This window comes from Tyto alba, unplaced genomic scaffold, assembly GCF_018691265.1.
Source record: "Tyto alba isolate M040663 unplaced genomic scaffold, T.alba_DEE_v4.0 Super-Scaffold_8, whole genome shotgun sequence".
Classification (NCBI taxonomy): domain Eukaryota; kingdom Metazoa; phylum Chordata; class Aves; order Strigiformes; family Tytonidae; genus Tyto; species Tyto alba.
The window spans coordinates 10102856-10126585 of NW_024881329.1; the positions used below are offsets into that span (position 1 = coordinate 10102856).

At 40.4% G+C, this 23730-nt stretch overlaps 1 protein-coding gene across 4 annotated transcripts in view; it reads left to right on the forward strand.

Annotated features, from left to right (window-relative positions):
- The first annotated feature begins 554 nt into the window (after nucleotides 1–554).
- MICAL2 (microtubule associated monooxygenase, calponin and LIM domain containing 2) overlaps nucleotides 555–23730 on the forward strand; it is a 128398-nt gene continuing 105222 nt past the window's right edge. For all 4 annotated transcript variants that reach the window (XM_033006877.2, XM_033006878.2, XM_033006879.2 and 1 more), the window contains exons 1-2: nucleotides 555–722; nucleotides 18104–18459. In XM_033006877.2, the coding sequence (XP_032862768.2) occupies nucleotides 18196–18459 (264 nt within the window). In that variant the 5' untranslated portion in view covers nucleotides 555–722; nucleotides 18104–18195. The remainder of the gene's footprint in view (nucleotides 723–18103; nucleotides 18460–23730) is intronic.

Consider the following 23730-nt stretch of genomic DNA (forward strand, 5'->3'; position numbering starts at 1 on the left):
GGATTGGTTTAAATCTGTTGCCTGCATTCCTGACATACAGTATTGTATGATGCTATCTTGTCGCAGAGGCATGCAATGTGCCATGATGTATAAATAACACTGTGTGTCAAAGGTAATTTGAGACAATGTGCAAAATACTTAATGAAGCGCTGGGTCTTGTCCTGAGTACCTGGTACATATTTGGGAGTGGGTATCTGAGCTGAAACTGCAGCAGAGGGGTGGTGAGTAATGTAATGCTCCCCAGCACATACTGCAGAGCTACTTTGTATGGTGCAGGAAGACATAACCAGCACTACAGGTCAGCCACATCTTATTTGTAACTTTGATGCTTAGATAAGCAGACAGGAAAATTGGTTAATGTGCACTAGGCCAACCTGCTTTGTTCATGTTGTGGGGAAAAAAAAATTGCCATTAGTGTCCTCTGCGGAGTAATTTTAATGAATACTTCACATACCAATTTTCAAGATGAATATAGAATAGCATACAGAGAGGAATGGCTTTATTCTTTTGGGAGCACCACATCTCCCCTGGAGGTGGACTCAGTGGGATGCTGACCTCGGGCAGTGCAGCACATTCCGTGCTTCAGCCCAGGGCTAAGGTGCCCCGGGGCCCACGGCAGCCCTGCGAGGGACAGGCTTTGGGAGATGCGCATCAGCGGGGGCTGGCACGGGAAGGAGGAGCTGTGCCAGCTGTGCCGTGCACCTGGAGCTTGGCCGAGCGAGGTGGGTGCTGGCCTCTCGCTCAGGGGAGAGGGTTTCTGTCTGGGTTTCCTTCTCATCTGGGAAGGAAACTCCACAATGGGGAGTTTTTCTCTGTGTATTTATGCGGGAAAGGAGGTCCACAAGGTCTTTATCTTACACTTGCCTATGCAAAAATGCAAAGGGCAGGGTTATTTTCTTTCTCTCTGTTTTTCTTTTTTACTGGGGAGTTGTGATTATTTCCTGAATGCATGCATGTAGAGGGCTCCAGCAATATTTCTAATGTAATTTAATGACAAATGCAGAAGCTTCATAATATCTGAAGGCTTTCTTTATGTATGAATTTAAATATATACCACAGAACCTGTGTATAGCTATGACTTTAGGTACTACCTGACTTACTGAATGAATTGATGTTATTAGTAACTTGCATGTAGAAGCATCTTCAAGCTCAGTTGTGGAGTCAAAATATTTGTCTCCCATTTATTTTATGTTTAATATGCATTAATAGAGAACAAAAGGAATTACACGGCTATTTTGGAGCAAGGTGAGACATTTTTGTGTGTTGCTCACAATACTTTTCTCTTACAAAGATAAGTCCAAGATTCAACCCTGACAAATGACTTAAAGCTGTGTTTGACAGTTTCTTGACTCAGCTTTTTCTAACGGAGCATTTGTATGCATCCTTCAGGTGGTCAGGTAAAGCAGGTAGTTCTACAAAGTAATGTCAATATGGAACTCTTTTGCCCTTTGAGGTAAAGCTTTGTGGGTTCTTTGACAAGTAAAACATTCAACAGGACATAACTGACCCAAAACTTAATAGGATATGTGTTTGAAAGGCTATCTGGCTCATTTGAAATCTAAAGCCAGTATAACTACAAACACTGTCTTCTGGAAAATAGCTCTATAATTATTTAAGTGACTTTTAGTTCACTGATTTCTAAAATAAAGGAGTAGCATATATAGTATAGCAGGTCTGTATTTGCATACAAGATTTAATTTAGAAGTAAATATTTATGTGGGTTTTTAATGATCACGGGTTTTTTATTCTAATAGTTCTAGTGCACAAGGAGACTGTGAACCACTTCTTTTCAGTTTTATTTGCTCTATTGAAGTAAGATACAGACAAACAAAGAGTAGCAAGGCTTTCCTTGTCTGTTGTGCAGCCAGTGTGCCAACCCACATGCAAAGTTTACTGAAAATGTGTGGGAGACAGACAATTACTGATACTTCTACGAAGTAGAAAGCAAACTGACTTCATTACTTTGTCTAACTTTCCTACTAGGTATCAACAGGCCTTGTAAATTTGTGATCAGTGCTTCTGATGAGTTCATGGAAGCCTTCATTACATTTATTTTTAATGACTGTTTCTCTAATGAGGAAAATACACCTTTGTCATTCTAAGCAGCAGCTCATGTTTTAAATCCAAATTTTCCTACTTTCCTTGTGGGTTTTGTTTGTTGTCTAGTGTTTTGCTGGGATATGCCAGATGCGGGGCTGAAATTAATGTGTTTTTTAATTTTGGAGGAGGAAGTGAGGCCAAACAGTATTTTCTTCCTTTGGCTGCTGATTCCATTATAATTTTAATGATTATTCTGCATTCTTGGGGGAAGATATCTAGAAGAGAGAGAGCTTTTCTCTTTTCTACCAGGTCTGGGGAATTTAAAATGAAAACTAATTGATTGTTCTGGACCTAGTCATTAGAAACTGGTATTGACAACATAAGTATTACCTCTCACTTAAAATTAAGCAAAAAAGGCAACATTTACATTAATTATTTACCTACCTTACTGACCTGTGTTCGCATGGATAGTCTCTGTCGAGTGTATATGCAGTCACCTTTCTATTTTTAGAAATAGGATCCTAATTTCTAATATTTCTTACCTGATAAATTTTAATCATATATAGAATATTAACAGACTTTGTCCTGTGTGAGTAGTTGTTTCATATCTTGTGATGTGTTGTTTTTTTTTTCTTGTTAAGGCTTCTTAAGCTTAATTTGCAATGTTCTGTCTTTCCCTATATTTACAGACTGGTGGGAGGGGGGAGATAAGAAGAAATTGCCTTTTATTTCCAAATTGGTGGTTGAGTATTGACGTACCAGAATACATGCTTAGTCATGTGCTGTGATGCTGATGAGTTTCGCTTGGCACACCCCAGCAGATGCAGTCCCTCCCCTGTTTTCAGCAGAGCCATCTTCTCTGTGGTGCAATTTTAGATGACTGGATTTGTTTTACAGCAGTGACACAGTGTAATGATAACCTTGCCAATGCTAAGGGGAGGTGGAAACAATTCAACTTTTTGCTTGTATAGCATGTTTAAAAATTTCACTCAAGGTACTGTGACTTGAAGTGTCACTTCCAAAACGGTTGTGAACTTCTGTAAGAAAGTGTCAAAGTGGCGGAGACTCAAGGTTCTTTTTTCTTCCACCAAAACTGTATTTTAGTTGCTCATTCAGTGCTTTTGTCTTTACCTGTTTTTTTCTCCCCTCTAAGCCTATATTCTAGTTTATGTTCTTATTGCTTTTGATTAAAATTCCAGCAGTAAAATTTTCAGCTTTAAGCTGTAAGATGCACTTGTGTGCAACCTCATAGGGATCAGAAAAATAGGGTGTAGGCAAGAATGTAGAGACATCCATTTGAGAACTCCTGTGGTAATTGTGTTGGTAACTGTTGCTAATAATCTGGGTCTCCTGTCTGGGAAAGATAAGCATGTTGGATTTATTGTACTTCTTAACACATGAAATATCTGTGCCTATAAGGTTACAGCAGTCTGTCAGAGTCTGGATGGACTCCATTATGTGAAGGTAGTGCCTGAGAGTACAGTGCACTTCCTCAGCCTGCTTGGGCATTTTGTAGGTCCAGAGAAGTGGCTGTGCTGAAAGTCCTTAGTTGAGATCCTTGGTCCTGCCTGTTGGGCGTATGCCTTATACGGATTTACTAATATGACCTTTTAACCTGATGATGATTAATAGACTTCTACCAGAGCACTATGAGACATGGCTACTGTGGAGTGGCCCTGCCAGTAAAGGTCTGACATGAAGTAAAAGGAGTAATCCCGTAAATGCAGCTGCCCTGACTTCAAGAAGATGGGCTGTGAAGGGGCTGCACAAAGCTGTCAGCTTCTGCTTTTAGAAAGGAAGGGTGCTTTTCTGCCATTTAGGATATAGTTTGACCTGAAAATACCAAGGTGAACTGTTCATGTGTTGCTATATGCAGCCTGCCAAGATGCCTTGGGGAAATATGCTCTGCAAAAATTGACTCATAATTAGTTGATATGCTGGATATTAGAAATCCAATGAAGTGCTGCCTTCTGCACTTTATGCTCGTAATCTCCCTTAGACCCAATTTATATGTTCAAAGTGGTATTTAATGTTCTCATTTTATGGGCAACAACAGGAGACACAGTAGCAGCCACTTGTGTAACTCAACATCTGTAATAGACCTCTTCAAAATTTTTTTCAGTCTCCTTCTTTTATGCAACCATATGGCATCTTTTGTTGCAGTGAAAAAAAAAAAGCTAATAATTGGGAAATCCTATCATATCAGTCATAGAAAGCTAGGAATAAACTATTCTGGATATTGCTTACTTGCTGTGTTAAGGCATCTGGTAGGCAAACACTTTGTTATTAAGGCTTCTGAATTCTTCTCAGTGTGCTTGTGTTGTTGCCCCAGAGGCAGCATGCTGGTCGTGTTCACTGGCAGGACTGGTGGTCAGCAGTGGGCAGAGGTAGAAAAGCCCCAGCTATATGCAGTGGGGTGAGGAGGATTTGAATTGTGGAGCACAGGTAAACTGTCATATGAAATACAACAAAAGAGTTTTTCATGGAAGGCCTCACATCATTAATGGCAGCAGGAGCCCTGGGATGTGTGCTGACAAGACAAATCACTGTAGTACACCCTTGGATGTGCGCATGTGTGATTCTAAATGTGGCAGTCCAAGGTAGCAGGTTAATCTGGCTAGAAAGGAGCCCATTTTCCCTAGATGCTGGCAGTGGTATGTCTGATGAACCTTGTTTGAAAGGAATTCTGTGAAGTTGGTAGCATCAAAGAAGTCGTCGTGCTCAGTCTATCTTTGATAGGAACACGAGGTCTGACAGCCGTCTCATCCTGCCTAGCTGCACCAGGCACCAGAAGCACCACCAAAGACACTGATGTTCAAAGCCTTTTCTATGTTGATCTGTGCTACACACAGGGGAGGTTCTGGAGTAATTGAATTCAATGTATTTCATAATGATCTACACTTGGCAGGAGTGGGGGCAGGGGTAAAACCACTCATGTTTTACATTAGAAAGGGAATGATTTGGTGATGCTTGCAGTCACTTTCCACCTCATAAGGATTTCTGACTGAGAAATGCATTATGGAAATATCTTGACTGGCTTCTTTTCATGCTGATGTGTCTTTCATTTTTTTTTATTTTTTTTTTCCTTTGGCTACTGGTTTTCTTTTAAGTAGTATCTGGCTGTAGTGTGACTTGCATGCAAAAAGAAGCACTGTTCCTTGAAAATTTTGCTTCCAGAGGTGGTATAAATACCCTTTAAACTTGCTTCATACTTCTTCCTCTCCAGATTATTTCATTTTATTTCCTTTGAGGTTTAGATTGTATGTTGACTCACACCACCACCCCCCCTCCTCTTCCTTCCCCAGGGGGTGAGCTCATACTGTGAAAATTGTATTCATTTGGACCTGGTATGCCAACTGTCCAAAACTTCTGGTGTATGATTTTTTTTAATCTTTTTTTTTTTTTTCTTCTCTCTCCATGCAGTAATGTAACAATACCTGAAACTCCATTGTGATCACATGCCTGTAGGTGCAGCATGTACTGAAGAACCTGTTTTTAACTTTAGTTTAAAACTGAAAGGGGAAATACTGCAATTTTATATGCATCATCATTCAGCTTTTACTTCAGAAAATCTCTTTGCTTTCCTTTGCTTGATGCAGTGTATCATTTGCTCATTCTCTTTGGTAATCCACGTAGCAGTTCCAAGCAACTGTCTGGGGAAGAAAAAATAAAAATATTAATGTATCTTAAAAAAAAACAAAAACAAAAACAAAACCAAACAAACCCAAAACCAACCAACCAACCAAAAAAAAAAACAACAAAAAACAAGTCCCAGCTAGAAAGAGAAGCTGAGCAGCAAAACCCATCCAACAGCACCTCTGAAGTTCTTTTGTCTCTTTTTCTTCCCCCACCCCAGTGCTTTACAAAGCTCAAAAGTACTATATGATCTTTAGGGGAGCTTCTGCCAGTTTGAGTTTTCTTTGCAGCGGAGTAGTGAGTGATGTCACATGAGGGTCCTTCAGCTGCTCATCTCGAACCAGCATCTACCACTACACTGTGACAGGCAATGGCAGAATCTGGTCTGGTCCAAACACAGATCCACCTGACTCTGTCTGTGCCTGTCATTCCCCAGCCGCCTCCGTGCCGCTGCCTAGGCTGAAAGTCAGGCTCAGTATGGCAGCAGCAGAACGAGATGCCAAATGCAGATTGCTACAGGCTGTAATGAAATAGCTAAGAAAGTGCAACGCAAGTAAAGGCTACTTCTGTGCTGTTTTCATGGGTTTATGAACACTCAGAACCCCGTGTAGTGAGCTCCAAGGATGTCCTACTTTTGAGAGATGCTGCAGCAAAGCCTGTACTGTTTTGTGCATATAGCTCTTGGGGCACTGGTTGCATCAGTATATTAATCACAGTGGTAATACAGGCACCATATTAGGGCATTAGCGAACTCTTTATTCCTAGTAAACTAAAGCTTGATAACTGGAGTGTAGATAAAGATCTGGTTGCACATTTCATAGAAATAAAAGCAATATTGTTTACCTGCTTGCAGAAGAGAGGGAGAAATACATGCTAATGAAAAACTGGAGAGAAATCCAAGCCAATATAAGGTCTTGGGCTCACTAACAAAAGTTTTTTTGAAGTCATAGTTGTGAAGTAGCGAACCTAACAATATTTCCTTTGTGAATAGCTTACGTCCAGAAATTTTTATCTCCTTCCTTTTTCTGATTGTCAATTTTCTGTTTTCTTTCTTGGTATCTCTAAGTTGGGGGATATTAAAATTGTTTGAACTATATGTGAAGAACTCTAATAACAAAATACATCTTCATGTCTTCAGTTGGTTTCCTTTATGTAAGCACATTGGATGAACAGAATTTGTTTTTTCTTTTGCTCAGAGTTGAGTAAAAACTTTCAGTCCTCTGACAATTCCCGTTCCCCAGTTCCCGCTCTGGGCAGAGCAGGCACAGCGAGGGAGGGGGTCAGGCTGCATGGGCTCAGCCTCCGGGGACACGCAGGGGCCGTGGGCAGCCCACGGCAGCTGGGGTGAGGCCACAGCCACCCCACACCTCCCCAGTGCAGCCCCAGGGGCCGGCAGCGCTGCGGCACGGGCCAGCGGGCATCCAGCCCATGGGCAGAGGCTGGGCTGTGCTGTGCTAAAGCAGAACCGATTTGACCCAAGATGTTTCTGTAAACCACTTTCCTTCCTAAATTGTTGTTTCCTTTAACAAAGCCAGCTCTAATCGGGACCTTGTGTACCCAGCACTCTGCAAACCCAGAACCAGTTAATCCTTTCTCTCTGAAAATTACAGACTGAGAGTTGAGACACCAAAGCAGCTTTAAAGCTGTCTTCTTGTAGCTGTAGGAAGGGGAAGAAATGCGATGCCTTTAATCTACTCTGGTACCGCAAACATTATGCTCAAGTAAGCAATGTGTAGTCACCACATGGCGTTGTTTCAGGATCCCCAAACAGCTGCAGCTGTTACCTGTAACCTCATGTTAATATATGGGAATGAAACGGTAACACTGTCTTAGAACTTTCTGCATATGTGTAACATACCTGCGAGCTGTTACACGTGCTCAACTCTCTGAAAGCATTGTTACTGTTGACTTTCAGATATGTATGTGTTGATGTTGGCCATAGCCTCCTTATAGATGCATTCTTTCATTAAGAAATTTTGAATCTCCTATACAATAAAGCTAACGTTAGGACTAGATGACAGTGAGTAAAGTAACGTTTTAGAAAAAACTGATATTGTTCTTTGTCTTGGCACTTTAGAAGTGCCAGTGTTCCTACAGTGTCTGCCTGCTTACATGCAGTGAAATACAGGTACGTGGAAAGATAAATTTTCCAAATGGAAGAATGACTAATGAAGAGCCTGATGATAACATCTTCTGTGTATCTAAGTGTAGGTCATTCTGCTTGGTAGGTGATTGGAAGCAAATGGCCAGTGTTGCAGAAGGACTTTAAGAGAAGGTGAATCTACCTCTGACATTCAGTATTGTTGATAGGACTAACATGGAGGATTTAAACCTCAGGCTTTTGGAACCAGGTTGTGTAATAAACAATTAAGAAGTGCTTTTTTGGTGTTTTACATTTTCTAGCAAACTTTTCTGTGCTGGAGAAGATGAATCATAATTCAATTCTGACTGTATCTCAGCTTGCCTTGTGAAAACAGTGATGCATTTGTCATCTCCTATTATTGGTTAATGATGTTCTGCCCTCAGAGGTTTTTTTTGAAGGGGGCTGATTCCCAACATTTTATTCCCACTGGTGGGTTGTTTTTCCAAAAATAATGTTTCAAGATGTATTTTGTTGTTTGACTGAGAGGATTTTTCTGCAGCAGAAACGGATGGTGCTTTTGTAACTCTACTGGAATCTATTGGGTTTTTTTTATACTTTGTTTTCTTTAATTTTTTGGGAAGTCAAGGCTGAGAGAGGGTAGAAATTGTCCTGCACATTTTTTTCCAAAAATACCATTTCTACTTTCAGAAGCAATGTCTTTTCTAGTCTCTTCTGGTAACTATGGGTCTAGTTCACAAGGACAAAAAAAGAAAACAGATATAAAGCAATCCCAGTAGCTTGCTTTTTTGTCTTATCACATAAATGTTCCCTGGAGCAGAGTTTAGTGTTTAACCTAAATTTTCTGGTTTTCACCACCCTCTGGCTGACTTGTCTGGGTGAGGCTTCACAGCTCTCCACTTTTGTTCAATGGCTGGTTTTCGGTGGTGAATTGACATTACTCTAACCAGGTAACCTATCATTCACAACTCAAAACTGCTTTTTTGTGTGTGTGTTTTATTTTGTGTTTTTTTTTTTGGTTGGTTTGTTTTTGTTTTGTTTTAATTATTTTGCTCTTTCTTTACCTTATTTGTAGTTCTCATGGACTTCAGTGTGACTGATAACATTAATACCGCAATAAGCTGCAGGAAGTATTGTGCACTAGCTTGCATTAAAAGAATTATAACAATGGAATGTGTTGATTCCTAAAAGCGTGTGAGTATGCATATGAAATATTGCCCAGAATGTTTTATTTCTTTGATGACTGGCAATGCAGTACTGTCTGTGTTTTCAGTGGATTAATCCTGGTTACTGATCTGCAAGTCTGATGTCTACAGATGAGGGCAGCTCTCCCAAATGAATTATGGCTTAGAGCCCTTGGGGTCTTGCAGCCCTCATGCTGACTGTTTATTCCTCTGGTTCAGCTCTTGGGTAATTGCTGCAGCCCCAATAATGAGAGGGAAACATACTTGAGAGAAGACATACAACCCGAGATCCACACTTGGAAAGACAATCTGAAACATACTTCGGAGAGCTTTTGGCATGTATTCTGTGAAAGCTAACATTGGTGCTGTTCTTTTTCTTCCTCCAAGACATATCCTGGGCAGTTTGCTTCAGCACAGCTATAATTTCATATTTTTGCTTAAAAAAACCCAAACAAACATTAATTTCCTTTTTCACAGAAATCCTGAGGGGAAACAAAAGACAGTCTTATTTTGGTATCCACTGTTCTCTGGTCGCTCACTGAGCAGTGCTTTCTGGTGTCTCCAGCTGATGTCTTACAGCAGCTCTCAGTTTGAGTAGCAGCAGTGCTGGTCCCCTTTCTCTGCTCTGTATCCCCTCTGTGTCAAGAGCAGCCACAGTAAGGGGGCAGGCTGTTTCTGAGTGCAGGGTGGCTCCCAGCTGGAGAGAGCAGGAAGGTACCGATGGTGCCACCTTTGCCCTGTGCTCCCTGCCAGGGGCTGCCAGCTGCCCAGAAATGTGGTGGCACCTCTGCAGGCACTGCCAGAGGCCTTGGCAGTCTCGTGTCACTGTGTTAGTGCATGGCTTCTCGCACTGCCCCATCCTTCTGGATTATTCCTATTCTCAAAGTGTCATGAACCAACATTATTTCTATGATTGCTGACTAAGAGTCTGCTTTTTTCTGGTTCGTGCGTTTGTTCTTTTTTTCATGGTGTATTTACCTCCATAATTATGTCCCCATGCATACAAAAGGAAAGCAGTACTAGAGGATCTGCTGCTGCCAAACATGGCTCAATTTTGTTGGTATAGCTGCATTTATACCAGGGATTTTGCTGATGTAGCTCTGTCAGCTAGTGAGTATGCATTTTTTTCGTGTTCTTCACGGACGCATCTAAGTTTTCCCTGTGACCTAGGGGTGAGGAGCAGAGAGGAGGTGTCATGTCCCAATTTCTTGGGACAGCAAGTCAGATTTGCTGATTCCCAGGTGAGAATTAAGGTGAAATGACATCAGGGATTTTTCAGTTCAAAAACCTTGACTTTTATTTGTTCACAACAGATATTGGCATGAAATGTTTGCCAGTAAGCCTCGCAACCTCTGCAACAAGTGGTAAATCTTACACTGACAAACCATAAACATAAACCTGTGAGCTTTGCTGTATATACATATATAGGGATATAGAATGGGAGTGAAAAGAAGAGGAAAAAGAGGGTGAAAGAGAAAGGGAGAGAGATGCAAAGGAAAGGTTTCAGAAGTCCTTGTTCCAGTGTGGTCCAGCCAACCTAAAAAGTCTAGTTCTGGAGGGGTGCTGCTGCTCAGGGCCTCGATTCACATACTTTTATAATCCCTTGCCTCTCCTCTGGGCAGGTACTCACACTTGTTAGGCTAATTAAGCAGTCTATGCTTCTAGAGTTCTATTGGCATTGGTGCCTGTGTAGTTTGTACCTTCATAGCCTTCTGGAAATGGGTTGGTGGGCTTGGGAGATCGTTGCTGAGTTATTCCCCGCTCCCTGCAGGTATGATGGGGTCCAACCTTTGTTCTCAGCACATGCATTGTGGAAATAGCTTCTCTATTAGTTCTTTACAGAGTTTTTCAAGGCGGGAAAGTCCAGCCTCAGAAAAGTGCAGTCCCACCTCCATGGGACACTCTCTTATCACATCTTCCCATCATTACACAGCACAGCCCCAGTGTTTCCATGAAGACTGCTCCCATTACCAAAGTTCTTTATTGGATATCTGAGACATTGACAGTGATTCCATCGAACCGTCACAGGAGGACATGGGGCTGTGAGGGAGTGGGATGTCAAAGCTCCCACTGGCAGCCAGGCAGGAGTGGTGCTGGAGCTCCCTCTCCATCATCCTCTCATGTCATCTGTCCCCGCTCGATGTGCCTGGCCCTGCCTCCTCCCTGCTGGAAGTGATTTCTGTAATGGTAAATAGGATATTACTAGCTATCTGAATTAGTCTGGCCCAATGTTCTAACATCCTACTGTCAGTAGAAAATCTTGAGCTGATCAAAAAACAACCAACCCACTGCCTGTTCTGTGATTAAATTTTATATTGCCGCCATTCCAGTTTGTGAGCTTGAAATTATAAGTGTCACTACGGGAAAAGAAAGGCAGGATTTTCAGAGACCTTAGTTTGTCCTTTTAATTGTTTTCACTGACAGTATTTTCATGACATCTTTCTAACTTAAATAACAGGTGCTGTTTTTTTAAGAGGTACACTTGGCTGGCCAGTGTTATCTTTAAGGTATACTTTTTTCCTTTTGCTCTTGTGATCCTAACCTAGGTAAACATCCGCATAAACTTTCTACTGTTGTTTATGTTGTGTTTCTAATCTACTACAACAGACCTGAAAAATGTTGTTTCTTGTAACCAGTCTAAACAAGAGTCAGGTTTTAATATCTTGTTTATGTATAACATTAACCCCTAATGACTGTAGCTTAATCAGTTAGCTTTGAAGATGTAGACTATGTGGAAACCTGGGATCTAGTAACAGAGCTTTTAGCACCTGTGTTGGAGATAATAATTTTTAAATACTCACTGTAACCTGTACAGAATAATAACTGGGCTGGAGACATTTTTCCTCAAAACCATTGGGCTTAAAAGTTTAGTTATAATTTCCAGTGGTGTAGGTATAACACCAGTACTTTAAAGAAAATGAAACGTATTCAGTTTAGAACTCCTCAGAGATGTATCAGTATTTCTGATGAGTAGTTTAAGTATATGCTGCATACAGATGCCTAGAAAACTATATATGTAGTTCATTTGAAATACTTGTGCCTGTGCTTTGCAAAATGAGCATCCAGGGGTTTCAGTGATGCTCACAGAACAGAAATTCCTGTGCAGGCGGCAGAATGGTGTGAACCCTGTGATTGCCAATTTTCTGTTCTGTGGTATCTGAAATCTGGGTTGCAAGAGTGGCTGAAAGGCAAAGCTAGCTCAGCATGCCTTGGGCCCGGCAGGGGCCAGTGTCTGAGCCTCCATCTCAGGGATTACGTGTGGACCCTTGGGCAGCATCCCATGCTGTACCCATGCCAATGCTGTATGTCTGCATGACTGGGGACGTATGCAAGCTGCTGGTTTATGTGGCTGATCTCATTTTACTTGTCAGTCTCTTAGTGTATTCCCACAGGAAATTGGGAAAGCTTGAACCAATAACATCAAGAAACAAACCAGACTATTTTTAAAGCTTTCAACTTTAGAATGTGTGGAATGTGACTTAGTCTATGTGGCAGATAAAATCCTACAGATAGGTAATTTTATTTTATGCTTCCTGTGAACATATCTAAAATATTCCTTGCGAAGTGTTAGTGTACTTGTGCACATGCTTGCAGCTATATTTTATTGTGGGATGATTCCAGATGTAGCAGGTTAAATTGGCACGGCAGCACTTGTTGGAAAGCTTGTGTTTGAAATGTTTCATATAACTGAGGCAAAACAAGCTGATAGCATGTATGGTAACCTTTTAAGTTCATAGGCACAGAGTGTCTCGGTAGGAACTGTTTTGAATTCCGTACTTGGCCTGAAAAGTTATTTTGCAGGAGTTGTGTGGAAGTCAGCATTTTATAAAAATACAGAAAAGTAATCTGGCTGTTTATAAAGACAGACTGTTTGAGAGGCTTTGTTCAGAAGCAATTTCTGTTCATTGATGTTTCTGTTAGGATTGTGCATTTTAAGTGTGTTTTCTATTTGTCACCAATAGAAAACAAGTCTTTTAGACAAATGTACTTTTGTATGTCTTAACTAGTTTTATAAGCAAAACAAGGGAGAGCTTCAGTTGTTACCAGAATCATGTATATTTTTTTTTTTCCTTTTGTCAGTTCTAGGAAAACATGCAAAGAAACCAAACCACCAAAAAGCTATGTTTCCTCTAAATATAAATATTTCTATTTAAAATGGTCACTATGAAAACAAAGTGCCTAATACGAGTAGAAACTGAGAGTTAAAAACCCTAGAAGGTACTGTAACACAGCCAGTCTCATTTGCAAATTTTACTTATTGTGATGGTATTGAGAATTTAGACAGTTGTATCAGAAGCAGAAAATACTGTAGCTTTTACTGATGATGAGGAAGGGCCAAAGGAAATTATTACTACAGATGCTGCAGAATCCAGTCTTTCATTTCTGTTGATGTTTCTAACCTTAAGCAAACAATAAATGTATTGTATCCTGCATGCCAAACTGAAGGCTTAGTAAAAGAATTTATTCTCGGTAAACATGGCAGAATTAAGGCTGAATTGAAAATGTAAGCAGGATTAGTGGCATTGAAATTCAGGGAATTTAATTATTTTCCAATCTCCCTGAGGAACATGTTTTCAAATATCAGAAACAGCAGTAAGAGACTAAGGAAGGACTTAAGTGCTTCAAGCTTAAATTAAAATTAGGGTTGTTCTCTCCAGTGGGACAACTAAGTCAAAAAAGGTTTTTAATTATATAGTATACTACCTTAAAACACTGCTGACCAGCAATCCACATGGTACTGCTGTCAAAAATTTAAGTTACTTTAATTTAATGACTCCTATATGCCAACTTTATTGCTTGCTCTATTATGCTGACAGGCTTCATGTGCAGATGTGAACCAGCTCCATACATCCATTTAGCTAGTGATAATTAGTGGAATTATCAGCATTAAAGCATTTTTTCACTATTGTCAAAATCACCTGCAGTAACAGAGCTTGTTTTGCTGACAGGAAATACCAAGCCAAGACTGGAAGCATTTGCTTCTGTACATACACCATTTCTTTAACTTCTACTTTCTCCATCTAGTTTGCACTGCTCTCCTTTAAGTTGTAATAAGATCTTCACTTTCTCCTTGGGTAGCCACCAAGCATGAACAACAGTTCTCAGGTTTTTTTTTACCTGATATTCCTGTTTGCCCCCAACTGGAGGCATAGAGGAGGTTGGGCTAATTTATTATGGTAGAAGGAATCATCAGAGTGTAACCCTTCTTCTTCCCGGTGTCTGCACTTTGTGTCTGGGAGCCCTCCAGAGACTCCTGAAATACCACGGGAAGCTGCGTGGAAAGCCAAAGTCTTACATGTGCTTAATACATCATGCATGGGACCTAATATGACAGTTCTTGTTAGCTGTAAATCTAACCCATGGATGCTTCAGTTCTGACTTAAAAGAACTGTTTATCCAGACTATTTCCTGCTCTCTAATTCTCTTCCTTTCTGTGGCCCAAATTTTTATTGGGCTCTGTAGCACTTCAGTAAGTTTCAAAAACTTCACTGTATTTTTGGATTGTGCTTCCAGAGGAAGTTCAGTGGTCACTTTGGAAAACATAGTTTTCAGTTTCAGCATTGATGCTCAGCTAGATGAGACTTTTGGATCTGTATTTCATCCCTAGAGTGATCTATATGATGGAGGAAAAAAAAGGATAAATGATAATACTACAAGAACTCAAGTATTTCCCCAAACACTGTTTTTTTCCCACCACAGGTAAGCAGTTTATGCATTGCCTCTTAAGTCTTCGAGACAGTTACAGATCAGGAAACTTTAATTATAGTTAAGAATTACTCTGTTCAAGTTCTTGTCCTTATTCTATTGTTTCTATGTACAATACTGCAGTGACATACTGGTGACTCCTCAGAAAAAAATGCATACTTTTCCATGAGCTGCATATACTTAGAGCACCATCTTCCTCTCTATCGTCTGTCAACACAGTGTTCATGCCAAAAAAAAAAAAAAAAAAAAAAAAAAGAAAAAAAAATGTTTTTTCCAGCAAACCAGAAACCCCAGTAACCAGAGTCCACTGTCTCATCCTGCCTTTCTGACCACAAAAAGTGGCTTTTCTGGAGAACATGACCTCTGACACAGTGAGAAGAAATGCTTCGCTGGTGAGCAAATGTCTCTGCTGAGATGCCACTCCACAGCTTCTCAGTGTGGACAAGATGAGCATGTTTTGGAAGTTCACAAGGAGAAGATTCTGTGCCCAGAAAGAATAACCTCGGTCCTGGCTTCGCAGTGTTGCAGGAGGGAAGTTTTAGGGCTGGGGAAGTTGTCGTGGCTGTCTTTCCCAGCAGCTGTCTTCCCCAGTAGAAAGTCAGAGGAAGCCCAGTCCTGCTGCATGTGTGTGTGTGCATGTGTGTACAACACCTACTTCCACTGGTTTGTATCACACTAAAAATATTTTCCTCCCATTCCTTTTGTCTGCAGTGGCTCCTGCTGACTGTCTCTTCTGTCCTCTCTTCACCGTTATCAGCCCTGGCACATGCTGCTTTTCTTTTCTGGTTGGTTCAGATATGGCTCTACTCTTTTAGCGGTTCTCTTCCCCAGCTTCCTTTCTGGATGGAAACAGATGAGGCTATAAAATTCTCCTCTCTGTGAGCAGAAAAGATATTAAATTAAAGAGTTTGTGATCAGACTCACTTATCAATTATGTCAGAGTTAACTTTTAGAGATATTTGTGTTACATGAATGTGATAACAGTCTTGTGGTGAGCTAATGAAAACAATGAAGAGGAAGTAGTGTTTTATAGCTATTAAATTGGTCAGAGTCCTTGGTGGCACTGAAGCAGTAGCAATGTGAGTTTCTAGTGATTAAGAAAACCTAATCTGGCTGCCACTCCCTTAGCTGAAATGTCCAAAGTGGAACATTTCACTGGCACTTCTCCACTCCCCAAGAAGCTATTCATAATTATTTTGAGAGAAAAGTATTTTGTTTTTTCTACTATAAAAAACATCTTGGGCAGGTATGGAAGTCGGTATGCAAGTGTTTATCCTTGATTTTTTCAATGTGTCTGGATCTGAGATGCCTGTATATCAAGATGTTTAAGCCTCACTGTAGCATCTTAAACCGTGCTGTTGCTATCTTTAGTTGCCCTGTGTTGCCTTTTCCTTGTAACAGTACTCATGACTAAAGCTTAAACCCAGACATACGTCAGCCTCTCCGTGTGGCAGTTCCTTACCTTTCCCATTCCCCTAGGAACTTCTGGATCTCTTGTCCCAAAACCTCTGTGTAGCTCTGTGTTCCCAAAGCCGGGGCTGGTGAGGGTAATGCTGGGCCCCTCCTTGCACCCGCACTGGGGTAGCGAAGGTGGCTGGGCTCCCTCCTGCGTGCGTGCAGATGTTGGAGGGATTTGCTCATTCATCATTGAGGACATGAACCTGGAAAGGTGCTGGATGTCCTGAACTCATTTTGAGTCAATGGGAGTTCATGGCACTCAGTTTCTTGAAAAATTAGACTTTCTGGAAGTCAGGGCACACAAAATGTTTGTGCTTGTACCTCACAAAGCCACAAAGCTCTTCAGAAAAGGGCATGGAGCATGCTATAAATGAAGTATTCAGAAGGGAAAACAAAAATTTCCTGACTTATTCTTGACACAAAATATTTAATCATGACATTTGGTCTAAGAAAACATACAAACTCTCAATGATGCCAGTTTATTTTACCCACAAACCAACAACATACTGATGATGTGCACACAAAGGTTATTTATTTTGAGTGCAGCCAGGGAATGTGAGTATTCCAAATGCTTCCTTATATCTCCCCATGGGATCTCTTTAATAAGTTGCATAATATTTTTCTGTATTAGAGGATTGTAAGGTAGACATTGTAGGTCTCTTCTTTATTTAAATACACTGATTATGGTTTTCTCTTTTCTTTGAAGGAAATGCAGAGAGTGAACAGTTTGTGAACAGTATTAAATTAAAAAGCATAACTTCAAAGGCCTTTCTAACAATTTATTCTAAAACTATCAGCCAACAGATGATGTTCCAAGCAAAATAACTAATTATGTGGGAGGTTAGGCAAGCATTGATTTAGTTTTTGCTTTCTTGGACTGGTAGATAATTCTTTAATAGCAAGAAGAAGAATACATGACTTAAATCTCTGGAAGTGAGTCCACGTAGACCCTCTTCTGAGGACAAGTTTAAGCATAATCTGTAACAATTTTCTTGGAAAATGAGAAAGCCACTTGGTTATTTTCTGTGGACCTTGGTTGACTCTAAGACACTCCCCACTAGAGATAGAGAGCAAGGTTAAAGAAGGATAAAGGAGTGCCAGGATGAAAGTATTTTAGTTCTTTCAAACTTACATTGATATAGTATAGCATTGCTCTTACAGAATGTAAGGCTATTTTGAATAACAGGCACAGTTTTACAGTGATCATGTTACTAGGAAAAGCCAATGGAGCTTAGTGGGCCAAACATCATTGCTTTGTATCATCAGCACATGAGAAGGTAAGACTCTCAAACACATAACTTTAGCATTTAACACGTGGAGATAAAATCCTTTCTATGCACTAAAGCACCAAACTCTTTCTCATTTTGGCAAGAGAGTTAGAAAAAAAGGCATTCTCTGTGGTTACTTGTTTTTGGTTTCTTCAGTTCCGGTGTAACTTGTGATAATATTTCTGCTTAGCCTGTTTTGTGCATTTGCTCATGGCAAATGATTCTGCCAATTCTAAATTGCTCTGGCTAAACTGCAGTCTTGGCCCTAGCCTGTGCAATGGGAGAAAATTCCCTCAAATAGTGTTCTAAGAATTCTTAAGACGAAAACTTTTCCAGAGGTGTACTTGCTGTGACATAAATTCTGCTTGGGAAAATCATATGGACATTTGTTTTTTCTTCATCTGTTATCTAGCACTTCTCACTGAACAAAAATTAAAGAAATCCTCAGGCTCTCAGTGAAGCTGGTTGTTTTCAGAGCAGTAGACTTGAGTTTGTAGGGTTTTTATAACAGTCTTTGTGAAGTACATGTAATGACAGCACAAGTATGTTATGTTTGTAACGCTTATCTTGGATGGTATTGCTAACTTTTTGTACCTGGTTGTTCAGTCACCATATGCTGTGTTTTTATGTTCGTATTAGAGATGCAGTTTGTGGGTTTAATTTTGTTAGGCAGAATCTGTTTTAACACAACCTGTGTTTGTCTTTCCTAGGAATAACATGCTTGGAAGTACTTGGTAGTGTTGATCACCTGTACCCCAGCACGAAAGCTCCAGCTTAATCCTTTTCAAACGCTTCTCAGAACATGGGGGAAAACGATGTTGAAAAATACAGTCAAGCTGGCCAGATATTTGAAAACTTTGTACAAGCGTCAACATGCAAAGGTACCATTCAGGCCTTTAATATTCTCACTCGCCAACTTGAATTAGATCCTTTGGACAATAGGAACTTTTACACCAAACTGAAGTCAAGAGTGACCACGTGGAAGGCCAAAGCTTTGTGGAACAAGCTTGATAAAAGAGCAAGTCACAAAGAGTATAAACGTGGAAAATCTTGTATGAACACTAAGGTAAGTGGAGTTCAGTTTTGGATTTCATAGCTTAGTCTTTTAAACTTGTTTCTCTGCAGAAGCAAGGTTGCTACCATGGCATGCAATGTGTCCATTCATGTAACTCGCCCTTTAATATACTTTTTGAAACTATGGCTGATATCAAACACCTGAAAATTTGTCAAAATCAGTTATATTCTGCAAGTTTTGTGGAAACACATAGCATGTAAGAGTAATCTTAACAGCACCCTGCTTTACAATCTGTGTCAATCATGGCAAAACAGTTTTCTGCCCTGTTTAGACATCAGCATCAATCAGGCATCAGATGTAAATTCATGAGGCAGTAGGCTTCATTCATTCCAGGCTCACAAGAACTACTTTTTTTATTAAAACAGGGTTTTGCAAGGTACAAATGCTTTAAGAGACCAGGTCTGGCCAAATGTGTTTCAACAGCAGTTCCTAAACTGTTCTCTGGAAAGTGCTACTTGGAGGTCTGGGGATCTGTCTTTGTCCCCTAGAATTGGCTCTGGTTGCTAAACAACAGCAGAAGAAAATACTGCACTATTTATGGATTTAAATACTTTCCTGTAACTAGTGTTTTTTTGCAAGCAGAATGTGGATAATTGCTGTGTGGTAGTTACTGAAGGAAGTGGTCTGCTTGGTTGTAGAAAGGACAGGAAATTACCTTCTCTTCAGCAGAGCGCGCAATAGCATATTTTGATAGAACCACTGAACATAGGCTTAAATCTTGTTGACAAAACTGTATGAAATATTCTAGTTCATGTCACTTGTTTCATCTAGCTATCACAGAATATTTTTAATAACTTCATCTCAGAGCAATTCGCTTATTTACTGCCAAGTGACAGCTAAAAGTTGCCCCAAGAAGGGTAAGTTTTAAGAAGCTACTTGACTGTGTAGAGGTAGAACAGAGAGGAAGGGCACACTGGGGCATAACTACACACCAAACTGTGGAGGACTTTTTAATTAAAACTGTCACTGAAGGGTTATTTTATAGACTCAGTAGACAGGCGGTGTTGAAAGTCTCTTTCTTCTTGTTTGCATCATTGCATTGAAACTTCTCAAAAGCACCATGGAGAAGGACACTATGGTACCTTGTATTTAGTTTGCACTACCAAAACCTTGCTGCACATGTTGTGACCCCAAGAGAGATCCACACTGGAGCAGTCTGTTCCTGAAGGACTGCACCCTGTGGCAGGGATCCATGTGGGAGCAGTTAGTGAAGGATTGCAGCCCATGGGAAGGATCCGCATTGGAGAAGTTCATGGAGGACTGTCTCCCATGGGAGGGTCTTCCCCCTGAGGAGGAATGAGAAGCAGAAACTTGATGAACTGTCCACAACCTCTGTTCCCTGTCCCCCTGCACCGCTGCAGGGGAGGAGGTAGAGAAAATTGGGAGTGAAGCTGAGCCCAGGAAGAAGGGAGGGGTGGGGGGAAGTTGTTGTAAGATTTAGGTTTTTTATTTCTCATTATCCTACTCTGATTTGGTAATAAATTAAACTAACTTCCCCAAGTCAAGTCTGTTTTGCCCGTAATGATAATTGGTGAGTGATCTCTCCTTGTCCTTATTTTGACCCACAAGCCTGTAGTTGTATTTTCTTCACCATGTCCAGCTGAGGAGGGGGACTGTGGTGGGCACCTGGCATCCAGCCAGGGTTAACCCACCACATACCTTTAGTATGTAGATGCCTATATTTTTATTTATTAATTTTTAATAAAATTCCAATGATTATTAACTTTTTCTAAGGTAATAAATGTCCTTACTACAGGTTTTTTTAGAAAATGAAGAGTGCCATTGCAGCTATTTTAACTGTTTTCCTGATAGCCCCTGTTTCTCTCCTTTCCTTTTTCCCTTCGTTTCCCTTTTTGACCTGTGCTTCCTTCCTGCCTTTTGTTCTTTTGAAAAGGCCTTGAACAAATGTCATTGAGAAACTTTGTGATGAAAACAGACAGGAAAGGGAAGGAATGAGAAAGTGTCTGATGATTAACAAATTATAGGAGATATTCCACATGCACCTCACCTACTATACACATACAGCCCCAGGTCCAAATTTCCACGGTTAGTTTGAGGAATTATTTGCAACACAAAAAGGCAGTTTTAAGACCCATGTGAAAAATAAAAATGAAGTCCTGCTCTCTCACGTGTGACATTATAAAGTCAGGCCTTGCTCTGCAGAGTTCTTAAGCAAAGTGATTAATTTTTATGTATGGTGAGAAGACTCATGGAAATTGGTTGGTACATAAAATACAGCCTGTGCAATGCTTTACAAGGTTGCCAAGCAGGATGCTAATCAGCACCTTCCACAGCGTTGAAAGTATGGTATTACTGCTCTTTGAGAGTAAAGATTTCTTTAGTGGCATGGTGTAAGTATTTGCAGAAATTAATGGACATATCTGATGCACATATGATCAACTTGCAAACGAATATACAAAATCTGTATGTGAACAGTGTGTGTGTAGATATTCTGTGGAATACTTGTAGATGCTCATTACGAACCTGGACTATGCACAGACCTGCACTTCACTGTGTCATCACTGATTTAACGAGCGAAACATGAATCTTCAGATTGCTGCAAATGAAAGCAGTAACCACAGTCTGCGGGCTCTGTGGGGATATCTACCCAACATTCCTCACATGTGAATCACAGTCTGCTGTGAAAGCCTATCTATGCAACATGAATCAGAGGAGACACGTTGAGAGAAGTCTGTGGACTCCCTGATCGTTGTGGTGGTGTACTCTGACCGCCCCACTTAGAGATAAGGAATTCTCAGAAATGCTGGCAGTCCAACCAAAATGTCAGTGCAGAGAGATTAGGCTGCAATGTACATACCATGATTTTTCTTCAGTGCAACTCATGATTTTAAGTTTCTGTCTTTCTTGCATGTTATGCCAGCTACCATTTTTAGTAGTGAAGCAGGCAGACAGGAGTTAGCAGGCTAAATCCTGACAGCGCTTGCTTCTGTGGAATTGCCTGGGGACTGGTTGAAGTAGATCAGCCTGGAGTAAAATCTTACTTGTTAAAGCAGGATAACAAAACGAGCTAAGTGGATTTTTGCAATTGCAGTTCTGTAAACAGAGCCAAGGTTGCTAGTAGGCATAATTAAAAAAAAAAAAAAAAAAAAAAATGACTTGAAGGCTTCATATGAGGTTGTGGCCATAAGCTCTGTGGCTGAATCTGCAGTTCACAGCTCTTCTCAGATACGGCATTGTAATCGGTCTGGCTTCTTGCAATCTTCCCAATCTTTGGATGAGATAGAGGAGGCAACATACAAGTGGGATCTAAACTACTCATGGTCTGTCCTTCCTCCGCCTCTCCCCCACCCCCCCCCTCTTTTTTTTTTCACAAATTGAGAACCTGCTGCCTCACCTAAAACTTCATTTTTTGCACAATTTTCAAGAGCTGAATGCCATACTTGTTTTTTGTGCTTATAAACTCTTCAGCCACATTTAAGTTACTCATTACAATATACACAAGTTTTATACATACAGAACGTTCCACTCCAACTAAATAACAATAATCCTGTGTCTTAACTGCTCTTGAAGAACATTGCCAAATATGTGTTTCAAAGTTTCTACAATGATATGATTTTAAGCTGGATGAATAAAACCAGTTGAACAATTTTCAAGAAGTTCAAACCCACTGCTATTTCAGAGTTGCCTTACTGTGGACTATATTTTCCCTTTAATTCTTTGCAGAATAGCAAAAACAAAGTGCTGCAAAAAGTCATGCAAAAATTGGGTCAAACAAACATTTTTTTTTTTAAATGGTAGGAGTCCGTCTGTATGTATGCTAAATCTGTATCAAACATACATTTCCTTCCATCACAAATTTGTAGAATGGGAATGAGTACTGTTCAGAGTAGCTGCTTCTGGAGCTGGCATTTGCCCAGTTCACCATTATTAGAGAGAAACAGAAGTCTGTCCTAACTAGCCAAAACTCTAGAAATCATAATGTGATTTTTGCACATGTGTAGAAAGAGAGCACAACTTTATTAGCCTGGCAAAGCTTCTCTCTCCTTTTCATCTTTTACTAATAAGTGCAGAGTAGCATGCTTGGAGTCTGTAATGATTATTTGTTTCTTCATGGAATGAAATGTAGCTAGGCAGTTGAAGAAGATTAAAGGTTTAACATATGTTGTTCACCATGCTAGCAGTTTCAATGTCTCTCTACATTTTTGAACATGCAAAACATGATGATGAATAAGAATTTATTCAGCTAGTTGCAGAGTGTATTCAATAGCCTTTTTAAGACGTATGTGAGTGTTCTCTAAACATTTATTTGAACCTCTTTGTATGGAGTAGATTCTTTGTTGATTTACTGGCAGTTTACCTGTGTAAATGATAAATATGAGCATGTAAATGAGGCTCCCACTGATGTTTGAGGTATGTATGTATATGTATCAGAGGGCAGGACCAGGATCATACTTTGCACCTGAAATTCTGGCTCTCCCATGACTCTAGATTCATGCTTGAGGAGAGCAGAGATTGTTGCACATGAAAACATCCCAGGCTTACTGTGAAGGAAGGTGTTGATTCTCTTAGGCATTCACATGTGGTGCTGTCTTCCCCCTCAAACACGTATACTGTTTTTTCAAAACACATGCTTACACTTGGAAGGAAACTGTTTAAAGTGCTAATGTGTATTATTATCTGCCTTGGTAGACTCTAGCATTTCTCTCTGGATAAACCCAGTTTTGGATGATGGTGTTGCTCACTGAGGGGAGGGCAGTGGCAAATTCCTGTGCATGGCTTTGGTCTTCTGAGCACTGTCTCTATTGTAGACCCTGCTTTGGGCAGGGTCCCTGGGCAGAGGACTTGTACAGTCTGAGCAGAGGGTTTGAGGCCTTACTGGACAGCATTGGCATAAAGCAAGTAAATAAAATGGAGCTGAAAAGTTTAGACTGCTGCATATGTAAATACATATATATGTGTGTATATATATAATACAGGTTCCTGAAAAACAAAGTGTTCTTGAACTCTGTCCCTGTTGGCCTCTCTTGTTTTCCTCATTCCTAGACTTGGCCGTTCAAAACTGGTTTTATAATAGATTAGGTTCCCTTCCAAAAACTCCTGTTGGGAAATTTATTGCAAGAGAATGACTCTAAAATTACTTATGACGGTGTTTCCAGGGCTTGTGTAAAAACACAGTGGCTCTTTTCAGTAGCATCATATGCTGTCAGTCCTACCTGGACTTGGTAGCATTGGCATCTCTGACGTAGAGAAGGCTCCACAGGCTCCTCTGGTGGGGTGATGCTTAAACCAAGGCAGCATTTC